Below are 14391 nucleotides of genomic sequence, written 5' to 3' on the forward strand. Positions count from 1 at the left end.
GGAAGACCCAGAGGAATCGGGTGGAGAGGGAGGTGGGATGGGGGACTGGGATGGGGAATACGTGTAACTCTATGGCTGATTCATGTCAATGTATGACAAAACCCACTGAAAAATAAAAAATAAAAAAAATTAAAAAAAAAAGAAATTAAAAAAATAAAAGTATGCTAAGTTTTTACATATTGAAAAATTAAATTTTATTAATAAAAATACTAGGAACCCGATAAGCCTTGCTTGCTGGAATGAATACAATAAATAAACTAAATGCGGAAACAAGGAAAAAACTAATCTACTATGACATAGTAACTGTGTAACCTCAGTCTAGGGTGTGATAGGGTAGGATTGGGGAAGAGGTACAAACAAATCTTGAACCTTCAAAGAAACTTATTCTGTTGTTGTAGCATAGGTAAAGCAATTTGGAAGTTACTTTAGATTAATTCAAGACTGAGCAGATAGAGTTAATGCATTGATTGGTTTGGACCCAGGGTTCTCACTATGGAAAAGGGGATCAGAAATATAGAATGGAAGAGACAAGAAAGAACCCTCTGGGGATGGACTGAAGTTGAAGGCATCAGTGGGAATTCATAATTTCAAAAATATGTTTATGTATGCAGATATTTGTTTACATCCACATATATGTATAGAGGTATCTATATGTGTAGCTATGTGTAGACATATAACTTTGTTGAAATTTCCAGGAAGCAAAGACATCAAAATGGCATTGTGCATGCCTAGCAACCCAGATCTTGGGCTCTCATACCATTTCCCACTAAAAAGAGCCAGGGCACCTTGAAGAAATGATTAATTCTACAGTTGGGGCAAAAGGTAGACCGAAGATGAATCTGGAACATCTTGCTATTTCAGAAATTAAGGAACTGCTCAAAAAAAATGATAGGGGCATGTCACAAGTATATGGAAACCAGCCTAAACAACTTGAGTACTGAAATATTTATGTATAATAATGCAATTATGAGTCATTGAAAAAATAGGAATCCATACCACAGACAAACTGACAGGAGAAGGGAGGGCTCTTATTACTTCTGGAGCTGGGGGATCAGCAATCATCATGGTCAAGACCAGATCAGGCAAGAACCATCAATGAGTGCCAGCTCTTGGGAAAATTTTGATGAAGAACAGCATGTATGTCTGTTTATGTATAAGCCTTTACACATCACCTTAAAGTGTCTCCTTACAGATTACTTATTATTGCAGAGGAGGAAAAAAGCCTCAGTAATTATACATTGAGGAAATCAGGCAACACTGACCAGGAGAGAGACAGATGGACATGGTATATCTTTAGATGTGACAGCTGAGCAGGACACACCATCATCTACGAAATTTATTGGCCGAGAATGCAGAACCCCGATTGAATCATGAGGAAATATGAGAAAAACACAGCATGAAAATTGTATTTAAAAAGTTGGTGGGGGACTGTACTTTAAAAAATATTAGAGTCTAAAAAGACAACACAAGGTGAACGCGACGTGACAACCAAATACAGTCCTTAATGTCAGAATGGATCCTGTGCCAGAGGGAAAAGGAAATCTATCAAGGGGATTATTTGATCAATGAACATCAGAATACATACGGTAAATTAAATACAGAATTGAAGCAAATTCAATAGTTCATGACTACCCTGATCATCTTCCTGTTCCTAGCAAATCCACTCTGAAGTGTTCAGAAGTAAAGAACCACGATGTATGTAAATTACCCTCAAGAGCTTCAGAAAAAGTAAACAGGAAGGAAATCCAAAAAAGAGGAGATACAGCTATACATATAGCTGATTCACTTTGCTATACAGCAGAAAGTAAAACAACATTGTAAAAACAACTGCACTCCAATACAAGGACCCTGATCAGTAACAGTATCATAACATCCTGAATTTCCAGTTTGAGTTTTCTCTCCATAGTAACAGACTCCGGGTACCCTCTATGTGATGGAGTTAGTGTTTTCAGCTGTGTGTGTGTGTGTGTGTGTGTGTGTGTGTGTGTGCATGCTTTGGAGGAGGGTGGGTACAGCAGCAGAAGAAAGGCTGACAAGGATGGGAACCCTTTCTACGTATCCTGAGAAATCAACCTCTTCAGCCCTGCTGTGTGTCTTGGGCTGCTACCCCGTCATCAATCTGCAAAGTTTAAGAGGATAACTCTGCCTGGGAGGTTACCAGCACTGCCATCAGTTTTCCATAAAGCAGCAACCCAGGCGAGGCGATGCCTTCTGTGTTGTGACCACCAAAACCTCACCCTTACTAGTGGGGCCCTCTCACCCCCAACATCTCAGCCAGAGTGACGCTGTTGGATATACCGCAGCCTTTGGGGTCCCTTGGGGAGGTATTCCTTCCATTCTTAGAGTGGAGACGCCTTCCAGGCCTTCCTGCCCATTTCTCATTTCTCTCCTCCCCTGGTGGGGCTTCTCTGCCTACTCCCGTGATGAGGTCTCCTCCCTATTCTGTTTCCAGGGTCAATTTCATTACTTTGCTGTTTACAGCCTTTGCAGGGAATCTGGGAAGACTTAAATCAAGCAAGATTAACACTAACCTTCAGTGAACACTCCCTAGGAAAGCACACAGCTCTGTCTTAACTCTGCTCTCCTGTCGAGAGCCCCAAGATGGGCAGTCGTGAGCAAGTGGGAATCCACGGAGACCCATCTGATGCCTCGTGGGGTAGCCCACATGAAGGGCACCGCTGGTGGGCACAATCTCAGCTCTCTTTAGATGAGAGACGTCACAAGTGTTTGGCCCCATTCCCTCTGCTGACATCTCGGCTCCATAACTCACTGCACTGCTCCCCAGCGTCCCCTTTCTAATCCTTCAAACTTCCTGTTTACTAGCGCTGAACCACGGACCCTGGGGACCGCTCATTTACCTATGTCTGGAAGGCTGTAGCAACTGTCCCAGCCCTGCTCCTCTGAATGAGAACGTAATCCAAAGCATTTGTGAGGGTTTTAGAAGCCAAACTGTTCACAAGCATGGACTCATTATGCTCGCATTACACCATGACTGAGCCAGTGAGAGGATGGGAGAGGAGACAGACATGATGAATGGAGAAGAGCTTGGCTGGAGGACACAAAGGTGATGATGGGCGAGATGACGGTGGATGAGGCAGGATCTGTACCCAGTCCTTGCACCAGACCAAGCGGAGTCGGCGGAGGCAGGAAAAGAATCTCCTTCCCAGTCCATCTTCCATGCTGCCTGTTCCCATGCCTTCTGGGGCACGTCATTTAGTGTCAGATGCCCTGGCTTTCCTGCGTTTTCAGAGAGGGGGACTGGAAAGGGAACTTGTAAGTCACAGAGCCCACTTGTCATGTTACAAAGGCTCAGAGAGGTTAAGTGATCTGTTAGCTAGTCAGTGGTTCCTAACTGCCTAGCAATCTGAAAAGTCAAAGTGTTAGTCGCTCAGTCATGTCCAGTTCTTCGCGACCCCATGAACTGTAGCCTGCCAGCCTTCTCTGTCTATGGGATTCTCTTGGTAAGAATACTGGAGTGGGTTGCTGTTCCCTTCTCCAAGGGATCTTCCCAACCCAGGGATCGAACCCGGGTTTCCTGTTTTGCAGGGAGACTCTTTACCATCTAAGCCACCAGGGAAGTGATCTGAAGCAAGATGCAAATACACTTATGGAGTTCTTGCACAGCTACACACACACACACACACACACACACACACATGGAAAGGCCTCATCCATCTGGGCCCGGCATCTGTTTGCACGTCTGGCCTGCCAGCAGTTTGTCACCTCCTTGAGGTCAGGAAGTCTTTCCTGGGCCTCTTTCAACACAGGGCTGACCTCATGCGGATATTCAAAAAAGATGGGTTTACTGACCCTTCGAGAAGGCCTGCATCCTTAGAGTATTGCTAACTTCTGCCCTTTTTGATTAAGAGCTCAGTTTTACACACACAAAAAAGTTTAATGACTTAAAATACAGTTTAAACATGATCTATTTTTAGAGTTCTCCATGGCGAGGGAGTGCTGGGGAGTTCTGATGAATTCAGGATGCAAAGGCTTAAAGGAGCAGAAACTTTGAAAGAATATACAGGGAGGGGCCTAATGTTTGGATTGAAAAGGAATGAAAGAGGGGTTTGGGGTGGTGCAGCAAAATCTGGGATCTGCTTCCCCTCCCTTTCTCCAGAGCTACAGCAAGGGTTATGATTTTTCGCTCCTAAAGTCTAAAAATACTCCCTTTTTGTGGGACAGGGGTTTAATTTTCTCCATCTGTGTCCAGTGATCACTTTAGAATCCCACCAGCATTTTTACGGCCCTCTCAACTCAGGCTGCAGTTCTGCTACTGATAAGTTACTTCAGTCGTGTCTGACTCTATGCGACCCCATCCCTGGGATTCTCCAGGCAAGAACACTGGAGTGGGTTGCCATTTCCTTCTCCAATGCATAAAGGTGAAAAATGAAAGTGAAGTCGCTCAGTCATGTCTGACTCTTCGCGACCCCATGGACTGCAGCCTACCAGGCTCCTCCGTCCATGGGGTTTTCCAGGCAAGAGTACTGGAGTGGGGTGCCATGGCCTTCTCCGGCTGCAGTTCTGCCCTGCATCAAATGTAAACCATCCATGAAATCAAGGGCTTCTTGACATGATGAAAACTAAGGAGCCCCATCATGTCAAATATTATGGGCTGCCGGGTCCTGGGATGGTTGGAGAGGTCTCCATAGGTGTCTAAACGAGGTCACCTTTCCAGGAAGGCAGAAATAGGCTCTAGTTGTATTTTGTCTCTCTTTTTCATCCTTCTTTCATTTTGCTGACTCCAGGATAGAGGCTACTGGGACGGCAGTGAGTGGGGCTTGGGAAAGGAGTATACCCTTGGGATAGGGTAATGCCTGAACCCACGAGTATTTGGATAAACCTCTCTTTTGGGACAAACTGGGGACAGCTTGCTGTTCGGGGTACCAAACCTCAAAGACTTTGTATGTCCGTTTCAGCCTCCCCTGTTCTAGAGGGGGCTGTCACGAGGGAGCATCCCACATGACCTACCCAAGGCATAACCGGCCCCACACTTCAGCTAGCGATCTCTACCCAGATTCCAAGCAGTGAACTTTACAAACAAATTAGCCTTCGAAGACAGCGCTGCAAGCTCAGTCTCATGCAGCAGAGGCAACCACTGGAGAGTTGAAAGCGCCTCTGTTTCTTCCATACCTACGGTCGCGTCATCCAACTCAAATATCAGAGGGACAGCCACAAGGGAACACCCTTGTTTTTTCAAGCCCCGACTCCCACAGAGCCACGTCTAGAGGGTTCGAGTTGAAGGTTCCCGAGTGGGCACGTGGCTGGGCGTGACTCCTGGCTCCGTTGAGGTTAAACCAGGTTCACCTCTCCCCTGTGGAGGCGGAAAATAGCCCCAACCTGCTAACACAGCTGTGGTCGTCGACTCAGGCTCGCTTTCGGCTGACCAAAAATGTGGAGTTAATTCACTCTTTGGCCTTTCTGGGACTGCAGTCTTCCATCAGAGTCAGCGAGGGGGAGAGATTCGAGGAACTGAATAAAAGGGCTTTCTTCAGGAACTTCAAGGAACATATTTTGATGATTATCTTCTATGGAGTTCACAGAGTGGGTTTTCAAAACAGCCAATTGGGTTAGTAAAAATAAAGATTTCAAACTCTTCTCAGGAACCAAGGCTATATTTAAAGTCGCAGAGAAATTGTAGTTTACGGTCGGAGAATGCTGTAATTAAGGTTGAAAAATTGTTTTCCTTGGAAGCCTTCTGCCATGACCCCCTCCCCACAGTCTTCCGCTGCAGATGCGTCTGTATTTGGGTGGGAATCTGTTTGTCCCTCTCTGCTCTGATGAATTGGTCCTTCCCTTTCAGATTCTCCTGCCCAGGAGGTATCATGCTCTGCTTCCCTGTGACAGTTGCCGCCTCTCGGCATCTTGATCCCTAAAATCCACATCTGATGCTCTGGGACAGGCATTACCTCTTTCCCTCTCCCTTCCCCACCACTTCTGCCTGAATCCTCAGAGCCAGCCCACAGCTCCCAGCATCGGCTGCCTTTCACGGTTCCCGTAACCACAGAGGTTGTGGGCAGACTCCCTCTCTATCCTAAATGACCTTCCTCCCCTTTCTTGCCCTCCGTGTTCTCACTGGGGCACTCTTGGCATTCGGGTAGTACAGATCTCTCCTACACAAGGTTCACCCACACTGGGCAGACATCTGGCGTGGTGACCCAGAGAATGCCAGGAGCAATCCCTGGTTATTTTGATAAACTCAAAATGCCAACTGGGGGACTTCCCTAAGTGGTCCAGTGGCTAAGACTCTGCACTTACAATGATGCAGAGGGCCAGGGTTCCATCCCTGGTCCGGGAACTAGATCTCACATGCCACAACTAAGAAAAGACCAGATGTGCTGCAATTAAGAGTTCACATGCCACAATGAACAAAGATGGAAGATTCTCAGTGCCTCAACTAAGACCTGGCACCGCCAAAGAAATACAGTTTATTATACATACACATAGGGCTTTCCTCGAAGCTCAGTCAGCAAAGAATCTGCCTGCAGTGCAGGAGACACGGGTTCGATCCCTGGATCAGGAAGATCCCCTGGAGAAGGAAATGGCAACCCACTCCAGTATTCTTGCCTGGAGAATCCCATGGACAGAGGAGCCTGGCAGGCTGCAGTCTACAGGGTTGCAGAGTTGGGCACGACTGAGTCACTCACACTGTCACTGTCATACACATGTGTGTGTGTCTGGGTGTGTAAAACAAATGCCAGTCCATATTCATGGGTTCCACATCTACAGGCTCAACCAACCTCAGTAAGAAAATATTAAAACTTCCCAGAAAGTTTCAAAAAAGCACAACGTGAACTTGCTGAGTGACCAGTGACTACTTAGAAAGCATTTACACTGTATTTACAACGATTTACACTTAAACTGGCATTTATAGTGTATTAGATATCATAAGTAATCTAGAGATAATTTAAAGTATATGGGAAGGGAAATCCAAAGAAGAGGAAATATATGTACGTGTGTGGCTGATTCATGCTGTACTGCGGAAACTAACATCGCATTGCGAAGCAACCATGTGTCCTGAGTCGCTCAGTCGTGTCTGACTCTTTGACACCCCATGGATTATAGCCAGGCTCCTCTGTTCATGGTATTCTCCATGAAGGAATATTGGAGTGGGTTACCATGCTCTCCTCCAGGGGATCTTCCCAATCCAGAGATAGAACCCAGGTCTTCTGCACTGCAGGTGGATTCTTTACCATCTGAGCCACCAGGGAAGCCCACCAAAGAAACTATACTCCAATAAAAATTAATAAAAAACAAAAGTAAACTGGAGACTGTGGGTAGGTTAAAGGCTAATACTATGCAATTTTATATAAAGGATTTGACCATCCTTGGATTTTGGTATTCCGTGGGGATTTTGGAATAAAACCCCACCGATAAGGGGGGTGGTATCTGAGAAGAGCATCTGGGCTATTCACTCAGCACAGCAGACCTCAACCCTCTCCCATCACCTACACACTGGTCTCCTCTGGGGAGATAGCATCTCCTCCACTGCCCTTGAATTCCACAAATCCAGTGGATGGGAGGGGTGGGAATCACTAGTTTCTTGATCTTGACCATCACGTCTGGGCCTTCAAACTCCTCACTCTCTCTGCCTGTCACCACTTCCAGTCATGCTTTCTCTCACACGGGGATTCCCCTTCTGTCTCTGGGCTCTGCGTGCAAAATAGTGAGAAAACCATCAACTTCATGAGCTGCTGTAAAAGTGAGACAACATGTTAAAAGTACCAGATACTTGATAAACGGGAGTATCGGCCATTTTTTATTACAATTATTTTTCTGTCCTGCCTGAAATCTACTGTCATTTATTCCCCTTCCCTAAGGTCTGTCACACTCAGGACTGGTTTTCAACCTTCAAAAAATCCAATGTTTCCTTTTCACTCAGCAATCCGCTTCCTAGGAATTACTTTCTAAAGGGATAAATATACCACTAGGCAAAGATGGACATGTAAAGATTATCACTGCATGCTGTGATAAATGCAAGGAAAAATGTATGTATCTAAGTGCCCATTGATAGAGGATTGGGCTTTCCTGATGGCTCAGACAGTAAAGAATCTGTCTGCAATGCGGGAGACCTGGGTTCAATCCCTGGGTTGGAAGATCCCTTGGAGGAGGGCATGGCAACCCACTTCAGTAATCTTGCCTGGAGAATCCCCATGGACAGGCTACAGTCCATGGGGTGCAAAGAGTCAGACATGACTGAGCAAATAAGTACAGCACTAAGGATTGATTAAATAAATTCTTATAAAGCCATACTGTGGAATATTATGCAGCTGTTAAAAAAGAATGCAGCTCTATACTTATTGCCCGAGGAATATGTCTAGGTTCTATTGTTGAAATTTAAAAATACATATAAAAATACATATATAGTATAATCTTACCTATGTGAAAAAAAATCTGTGCAAATAAACACAGAAGAATTTCTGGAAGAATTCTTATCCAAATCTTATCAATTTTCTCTGAGGGGTAGGAGTACATGTGAGGGTTATTTTTTTTCCTTTTCTGCATTTTTCAAAATTTTTATACTGGGGATGTATGGTAAAAAGATTCAGTGCAACTAGTGATGCAAAAAGCCTATGTCTACATCCTGGGGTACTATGAAGGCACCCTTTCTTCTTTCTACAAGCAAAGCTCAGCCACTCATATCTCCATCATCCCCAGGCCCCCCTCTCCTCTTTTCTTCTCTCCCCTGACCTTCCAATGAGCCGGCCAGTCCCACCTTGAAAATCTCTTCATGCCTGGCCTGCTTCTTGCTTTAACCTCTTAGCTCTCTTTTTCTCAAACTTCTCTAACACAAGGCCTCTCTGGGTTTTTGTTTCAAACCTACCCACTCTTCTTTCGGTCTATGCCACCTGTTTTTTTCAGGATTGAATAACCCTGAGCAAAGCCTGTCCATCAACAGTCAATGCTGTTGACCATTTCTTCCTTCTTGGAACTTTCTCCTCTCAGTTTCCATGATATTACATCCTCCTTCGTCCCCTGTGTCCCTGACCGCTCCTCTTGGCTCCTTCACAGGCTCATTTTCTTCTTCCCTCATGGTTTTCTCTAAAGGTAGAGATTTCCCAATGTGGGTGAATGTCATTAGAGAACTAGCAAGCAGGCCATCTTCTGACAAACCTGCTCAGGGCCTCTCCAAAGTCAACAGGACACAGTTGGAGTCCTTGGCATGGTGCTCAAGGCCTTCTGGTCCTGTGGCTCCCTGCGTTTCTCTGCCAAACCCTCAACCTCCAAGCCAACCTCTCTGCCCATCACCCTTGAATACACTTACCCAATGACAGCGCCCAGCTTTGACCAACACGCTTCCCACCCCTCCTGCCTGTCTCCTGCACGCCCCCATCCAGACTTTGCTCACCTTCTACTACATCCTAAAGCCTTCCCCACCTGCCCCAACGTGAAAGGTTCTTTCTCTCCTCGGATTTCTGTGGAATCTACTGTCTGTACCATTCACTGGTGCCTTCATGACATCCCCCTGGATTACTTGGTTCTCTTCTGTTTTTTCTAATTTTTATTGGAGTATAGTTGCTTTAGTGTTCACTGTAAAACAAAGTGAATCAGCTAAATGTATACATATGTCCCCTCAACATTTGGATTTCCTTCCCACTTAGGTCACCATTGAGTAGAATTCCCTGTGCTATATAGGAGGTTTTCATTAGTCATCTATTTTATACATAGTAGTGTATTTCTGTTATGCAGCTGGGGCCCTGGGATGTCAAGGGAGATTGTGGAAGGCTTCCCAAAACTGGGGGAAAGATACACAAGAACTGCCCCCAAAGGCCTTTACAAAACCTGCCAAACCAACATCTACTGAGAAGCAGAATTCTTTATCTTCTCTTCCAAATAGGCTTGAGAGGGGAGTCTTCAGTTATTAAAATCACCCCAGCTGGAAGGCAAGGCGGCCAGCGTGCACCACCCCCACCCCCGTCCCTGCAAAAGGCCATTTTATTGACTCTGCACCTTTGCCGTGTCAGACCCCCTCCAGTGCCCTGTGGCCTGGGGATGAAGGTCGGGCTTCCAAAAGGGACCCAGTCTGCACTTCCATGAATGGATACATCCCCCCTGCCAAGCAGCGGGAGGTAAATTTTCTGGGATCTCACTGCTATTTTCTGAGTCCCCCTGCCCTCCTGCCTGCCCTTTGCCTTCAGCGTGTGGGCATGGCTCCCCGATTCCATGGGGAAGGGCTTTTCCCTCAGGCTTGGGGAACAGCAGGATGTGGGTCTGCCCATCTATGGAAGTTGAGGCCAAGTCTCTCTGGGCACAGTGACCTATGCAGCAAGCCTGCCTCTAACCATCTCTTTACCAAGTCGCTTCCGCTTGGCCCTCGGCCCAAAGCTCCTGGGCTGAGTCCCAGGGCACCAGGGCAAGACGGGCCTCGGGACCACCAGCAGGAGGAAGGCGGGCTGGAGAAGGGAGCACTGACCAGAGCCTCACGTGTGGCCAGGATCAGAGCCTGTGTCCTTGACTCTCAAATGAGTCATCTCTGCAGTGAACCCAACTGCTCCGCGGGGACCTCATGTGGCTGGAAGGGGCTCCTGCCACGGGACCCTCTCACTGGAGATGCGGGAACAATTCCACAGGTGGCTGTTAAAGGCTCAGACAAGCCAGTGGGCAGCTCCCAGCTGGGCCCGTCACCAGGGGCGGTGGCAGCTGTGTGCCCTCAGGTGTGAGAGGGGCTGGACTGCGGGCCTGGGGCTGGCTTGTATCAAAAGATGCGGCTGCCTGGGAGGCCCGGCTGCAGGCCAGTGGGCATGCCGGTGGGAGGCGCCTCAGGGTGGAAAGAGCTTGGCTGGCAGAGCGGGCCTGGCGCCTGGCCGCTGGCGGTGGCACTCCTTAGCAGACCTGTTTTCTTGTCTAAGTACCATCCCCACCAACCCCCACAAAGCATAACATCACCGTGTTTAGCTTTGAGCGGGGCTGGTGAGCCTTTGCCAGCACATGTAATCCTCAGATCCGTGGTAGATTGGTGGGAGAGTTCGAAGCTAGCTTCCCCCAGGGAAGGGCCGTCCTGGAAGGGGCTGGGCCCGTTTTTCTGGCACTTTCCTTTTTCCATGTGGGGAAAATAAAAAGTTCAGATTCTTCACAGTCCACAGATTCCCCAGGGCCAAATATTGACTGCTGGGCCTGGCTTTTCCATCTCAGGTAGAGGTGGCAGCTCTTCCTGGCTCCCGGGGAGGACGAGGGAGACAAAGAGGGACACTCTATAGGGAGGTGTAATGGGAACACACCCGGCCTTCTCCGCAGCTCTGAGGCCCGGCCCGGGGATGTCACGGGAGATCGTGGAAGGTTTCCCAAAACTGGGGGAAAAATATACAAGAGCTGCCCTGAAGGCCTCAGCAAACAGGAATTCAGCCCCCTATGGTGGTGAGGCTGCTCCTTGAGAGAAAAGGGCAGGCCTCGGGCTTCTTACTTGGAGCCCACAGCCTCCCAGCCAACAAGCCAGTCCTCCTCAGAGGCCTCCTCTAAACACCCATTCATACCAGCTCTTTCCTTTTCCTCCTCCACTCAGAGGAGTGTTGCTGCCTCGCTGACTTTCAGAAAGGAGGGTCCTGTGTTCCCAACTCCCTCCCCGGGAGTTGGGTGTGTGTGTGTTAGTTTTTCAGTCTGACTTTTGCGACCCCATGGACTGTAGCCCGCCAGGCTCCTCTGTCCACGGGATTCTCCAGGCACGAATACTGGAGTGGGTTGCATGCCCTCCTCCAGGGGATCTTCCTGGCCCAGGGATCAAGCACAGGTTTCCCAACATTGCAGGCAGATTCTCTACCATTTGAGCCACCAGGGAAGCCTCCCACCCCCACAAGAACTGGGCGTCTCCTCCATGTCAGAGGCGTTCCGCCCTGCCTGTCTTTCCCTCACCATCTTTCCTCCCCAAGTGTTCTTCTGCAATGTTGGTGGAGCCAAACCTCTCTGAGAACGTGCGGCGTCTTACCATCGTTACCCAGATTCAGAGCAGCGTGGGCCCGGAGCCTGTGGTGAGAGGTGGTTTCAGACCTTTCTGGAAGCTTCTGGTAATGACCTCCCCGGGGTCACTGACCAGGCACAGGACTGCACCACATGGGAGCCAATAACAGGAGCTCAGTGAGGGAGGCCCCTCTCTACTGCTAAGGGAACTCCCTGGAGTTGGTGACAACCTGCTCGCCTCATCCCAGGAAGCTCAAGACACGGTGAGGCCACCAGAGAGCACAGACAGAGGGACCAGAGACCGGAGGGAAGGGAGAGGGATGCACGTATGAGCGAGCACACGGGCCTGGAGGTCAGGAGCCCTGGGCTGGCCCCCGGACTGGCTGCGACTCTTACGCAAGTCCCTTCTTTCATACATGGCCAGCAGTGTAATTTGCAGGTTCCAGTGCAAAATAAAACTGCTGAGCTCCGTTGCTTAAAAAATTATTAATAATTTCAAGACAGGGGACTTCCCTGGTGCTCCAGTGGTTAAGACTCCATGCTACCAATGCAGGGGGCATGGGTTCGATCCCTGGTCAGGGAACTAAGATCCCACATGCCAAAAAAAATATTAAAATAATAATAATTTTAAGACAGCAACAGCAGACCATTGAACCTCATGAATGGCCCTGGGACCTTGGGGGACTGCACAGGTGATCCAACCATGAGGCCAGTCCTACCTGCCTGGGTCTCAGTTTCCCCAACCACACTGCATGGAGGCTGTCATCAATCACAGGTTTACCCATGAAGCCTTTTCCTCACAGGAACCCTAAACCCTTCTATGGCAGACAAGGCTGCTTCGCCAACACCCCGTGAGAACATAGTGGAAAGCCCTGTGGATGACCCACAAGCCCTTGGTCGTTCTAACATTCAGTTAGTGGAAGAGGTGCTAGGAGCAAAAGCATCTGCCCAGCTCCTATGGAAGGATCAGCATGAAGTAGGTGAGACAGGCTCAAACCTCAAAGTTTCCAGACTCACAGTATGATTCCAGAGCTGGCTTCTCCCTTAGCCTGAGAATGAGCATGAAGCCCAGAGGTCCACTCTCCCTGGCCTCAAGAAAGCCAGGGTCCAGGGATGAACATCTGGGACCAGGTTTGCTTCTTGTTTCCATCCCAGCAACTGGCTGCAAGGACCACTGGTGATGCTCATTGGCCCAGGGAGAGCTCAGGCCTGGGCCACTGATCTCCGGCCACTGCTCTGCCAGAGGCAGGTCAGGCAGGGTTCAGAGGTTGGGAAGGGCAGGGCCTGGGCTAAGAAACAGTCACAGCAGGTCTCTGCTGGGATTGAAACTCCCAGAGGAGGATCCCTTGGGGTAACTGGCTAGACGGGGGCTGCAGCAGACTGTGAGATGGGTGTGCTACATGAAGGCGACACTGCTAGAAGGTTTGGGCTGTAGCATCATCCCGTGCTGACTGGTTAAAGGGATCAAAAACTTCTCTGGAAATTACAATGGCTTTTCAGGTAAGAGCAATGACAGATGAGAACATTCTCCATTCTCCCTCTCCTCTCCCCCTCCTCTGGACTTCAGGGCTCTATCCTGTCCTCCTAAGACTTCTCTCCAGACGATACGAAAGGCGTAGGGAAGCCCCTGCCATCCTCCCCAGAGGAGTCCTCCGGTCCTCAGCCCGCCCGCCGAGAGATGCCCGCCGCGCCCGGTCAGGGTGGAGGGCCCCAAGGGGGCTCGCCTCGGAGCTCCCGCGCGCGGGCTTACCTTTCATGGTCTCCGCTCCGAGGCCTCAGGCGGGCCCGGCCGGAGGCGGCTCGGCGGCCGTGCGACCCCGAGCTGAAGCCTGCGGGTTCCCGGAGGGCAGCGATTGATCGCCTCCCTACGCGCCGCCCGCGGGAGTGGGACTCGGTGCCGGAGTCGCGCCGGAGCCCCGGCTGCGGAGGCGGCGCGCCGAGGGGAGGGTCCGCGGGGTCGCCGGCTGGGGGCGCAGCGCCCCACCGCCCATCCCGCCGCGCGCTTCCCGTGGAGGCCGGCGAGGCGAGGACTGCGGCCGCCCCCGGCCCCGCGCGCCCGCCCTCCCGCTGCCCGCCCGCCCTCGCGCCCTCCCTCCTCGTCACCGCTTGGGTCCCGGCCCAGATCAACTTCCTTGCTCTTTTCAAAACTGCCGCGGCCCGGCCTCTTTGTGCGGCCCAGGGTCCCCGTTCCCCGCCCGGCCCCCCGGAGACCCCGCGCCGTGCGCAAGCCCCCGAGCCCGGCCCGGCCGCCGCTGCACCGTGGAGGGGGAGAGGGGAGAGCCAGGGAAGGCCGCCTGGTGCCTGGGGGCTCTGGATTTCCCCCCGGGCCTTTTATTTCTCACCCATCTGAGGGGTAGACGGACTTAGGATCCCCGGATGCCAGTCCTGACACCCCACATTGTCTGGGACTGTCCCCCTTAGGCACTGAAAGTCCCGCATCCCGGAGAGCCCCTCAGTCCCAGCGGGGGCAGACCAGGACGGCTGGTCACCCCAGCTCTGCCA

The 14391-nt window shown here is 50.0% G+C and overlaps 1 protein-coding gene across 2 annotated transcripts in view; it reads right to left on the minus strand.

Moving 5' to 3' along the window:
* Window positions 1-13939, minus strand: part of SCARA3 (scavenger receptor class A member 3) — a 34876-nt gene extending 20937 nt beyond the window's left edge. For both annotated transcript variants that reach the window (XM_065908131.1, XM_065908130.1), the window contains exon 1: window positions 13640-13939. In XM_065908131.1, coding sequence (XP_065764203.1) covers window positions 13640-13646 — 7 coding nt within the window. In that variant the 5' untranslated portion in view covers window positions 13647-13939. The remainder of the gene's footprint in view (window positions 1-13639) is intronic.
* Window positions 13940-14391: the final 452 nt, after the last annotated feature.

The sequence above is a fragment of the Muntiacus reevesi genome, chromosome 17 (genome assembly GCF_963930625.1).
Source record: "Muntiacus reevesi chromosome 17, mMunRee1.1, whole genome shotgun sequence".
NCBI lineage: Eukaryota > Metazoa > Chordata > Mammalia > Artiodactyla > Cervidae > Muntiacus > Muntiacus reevesi.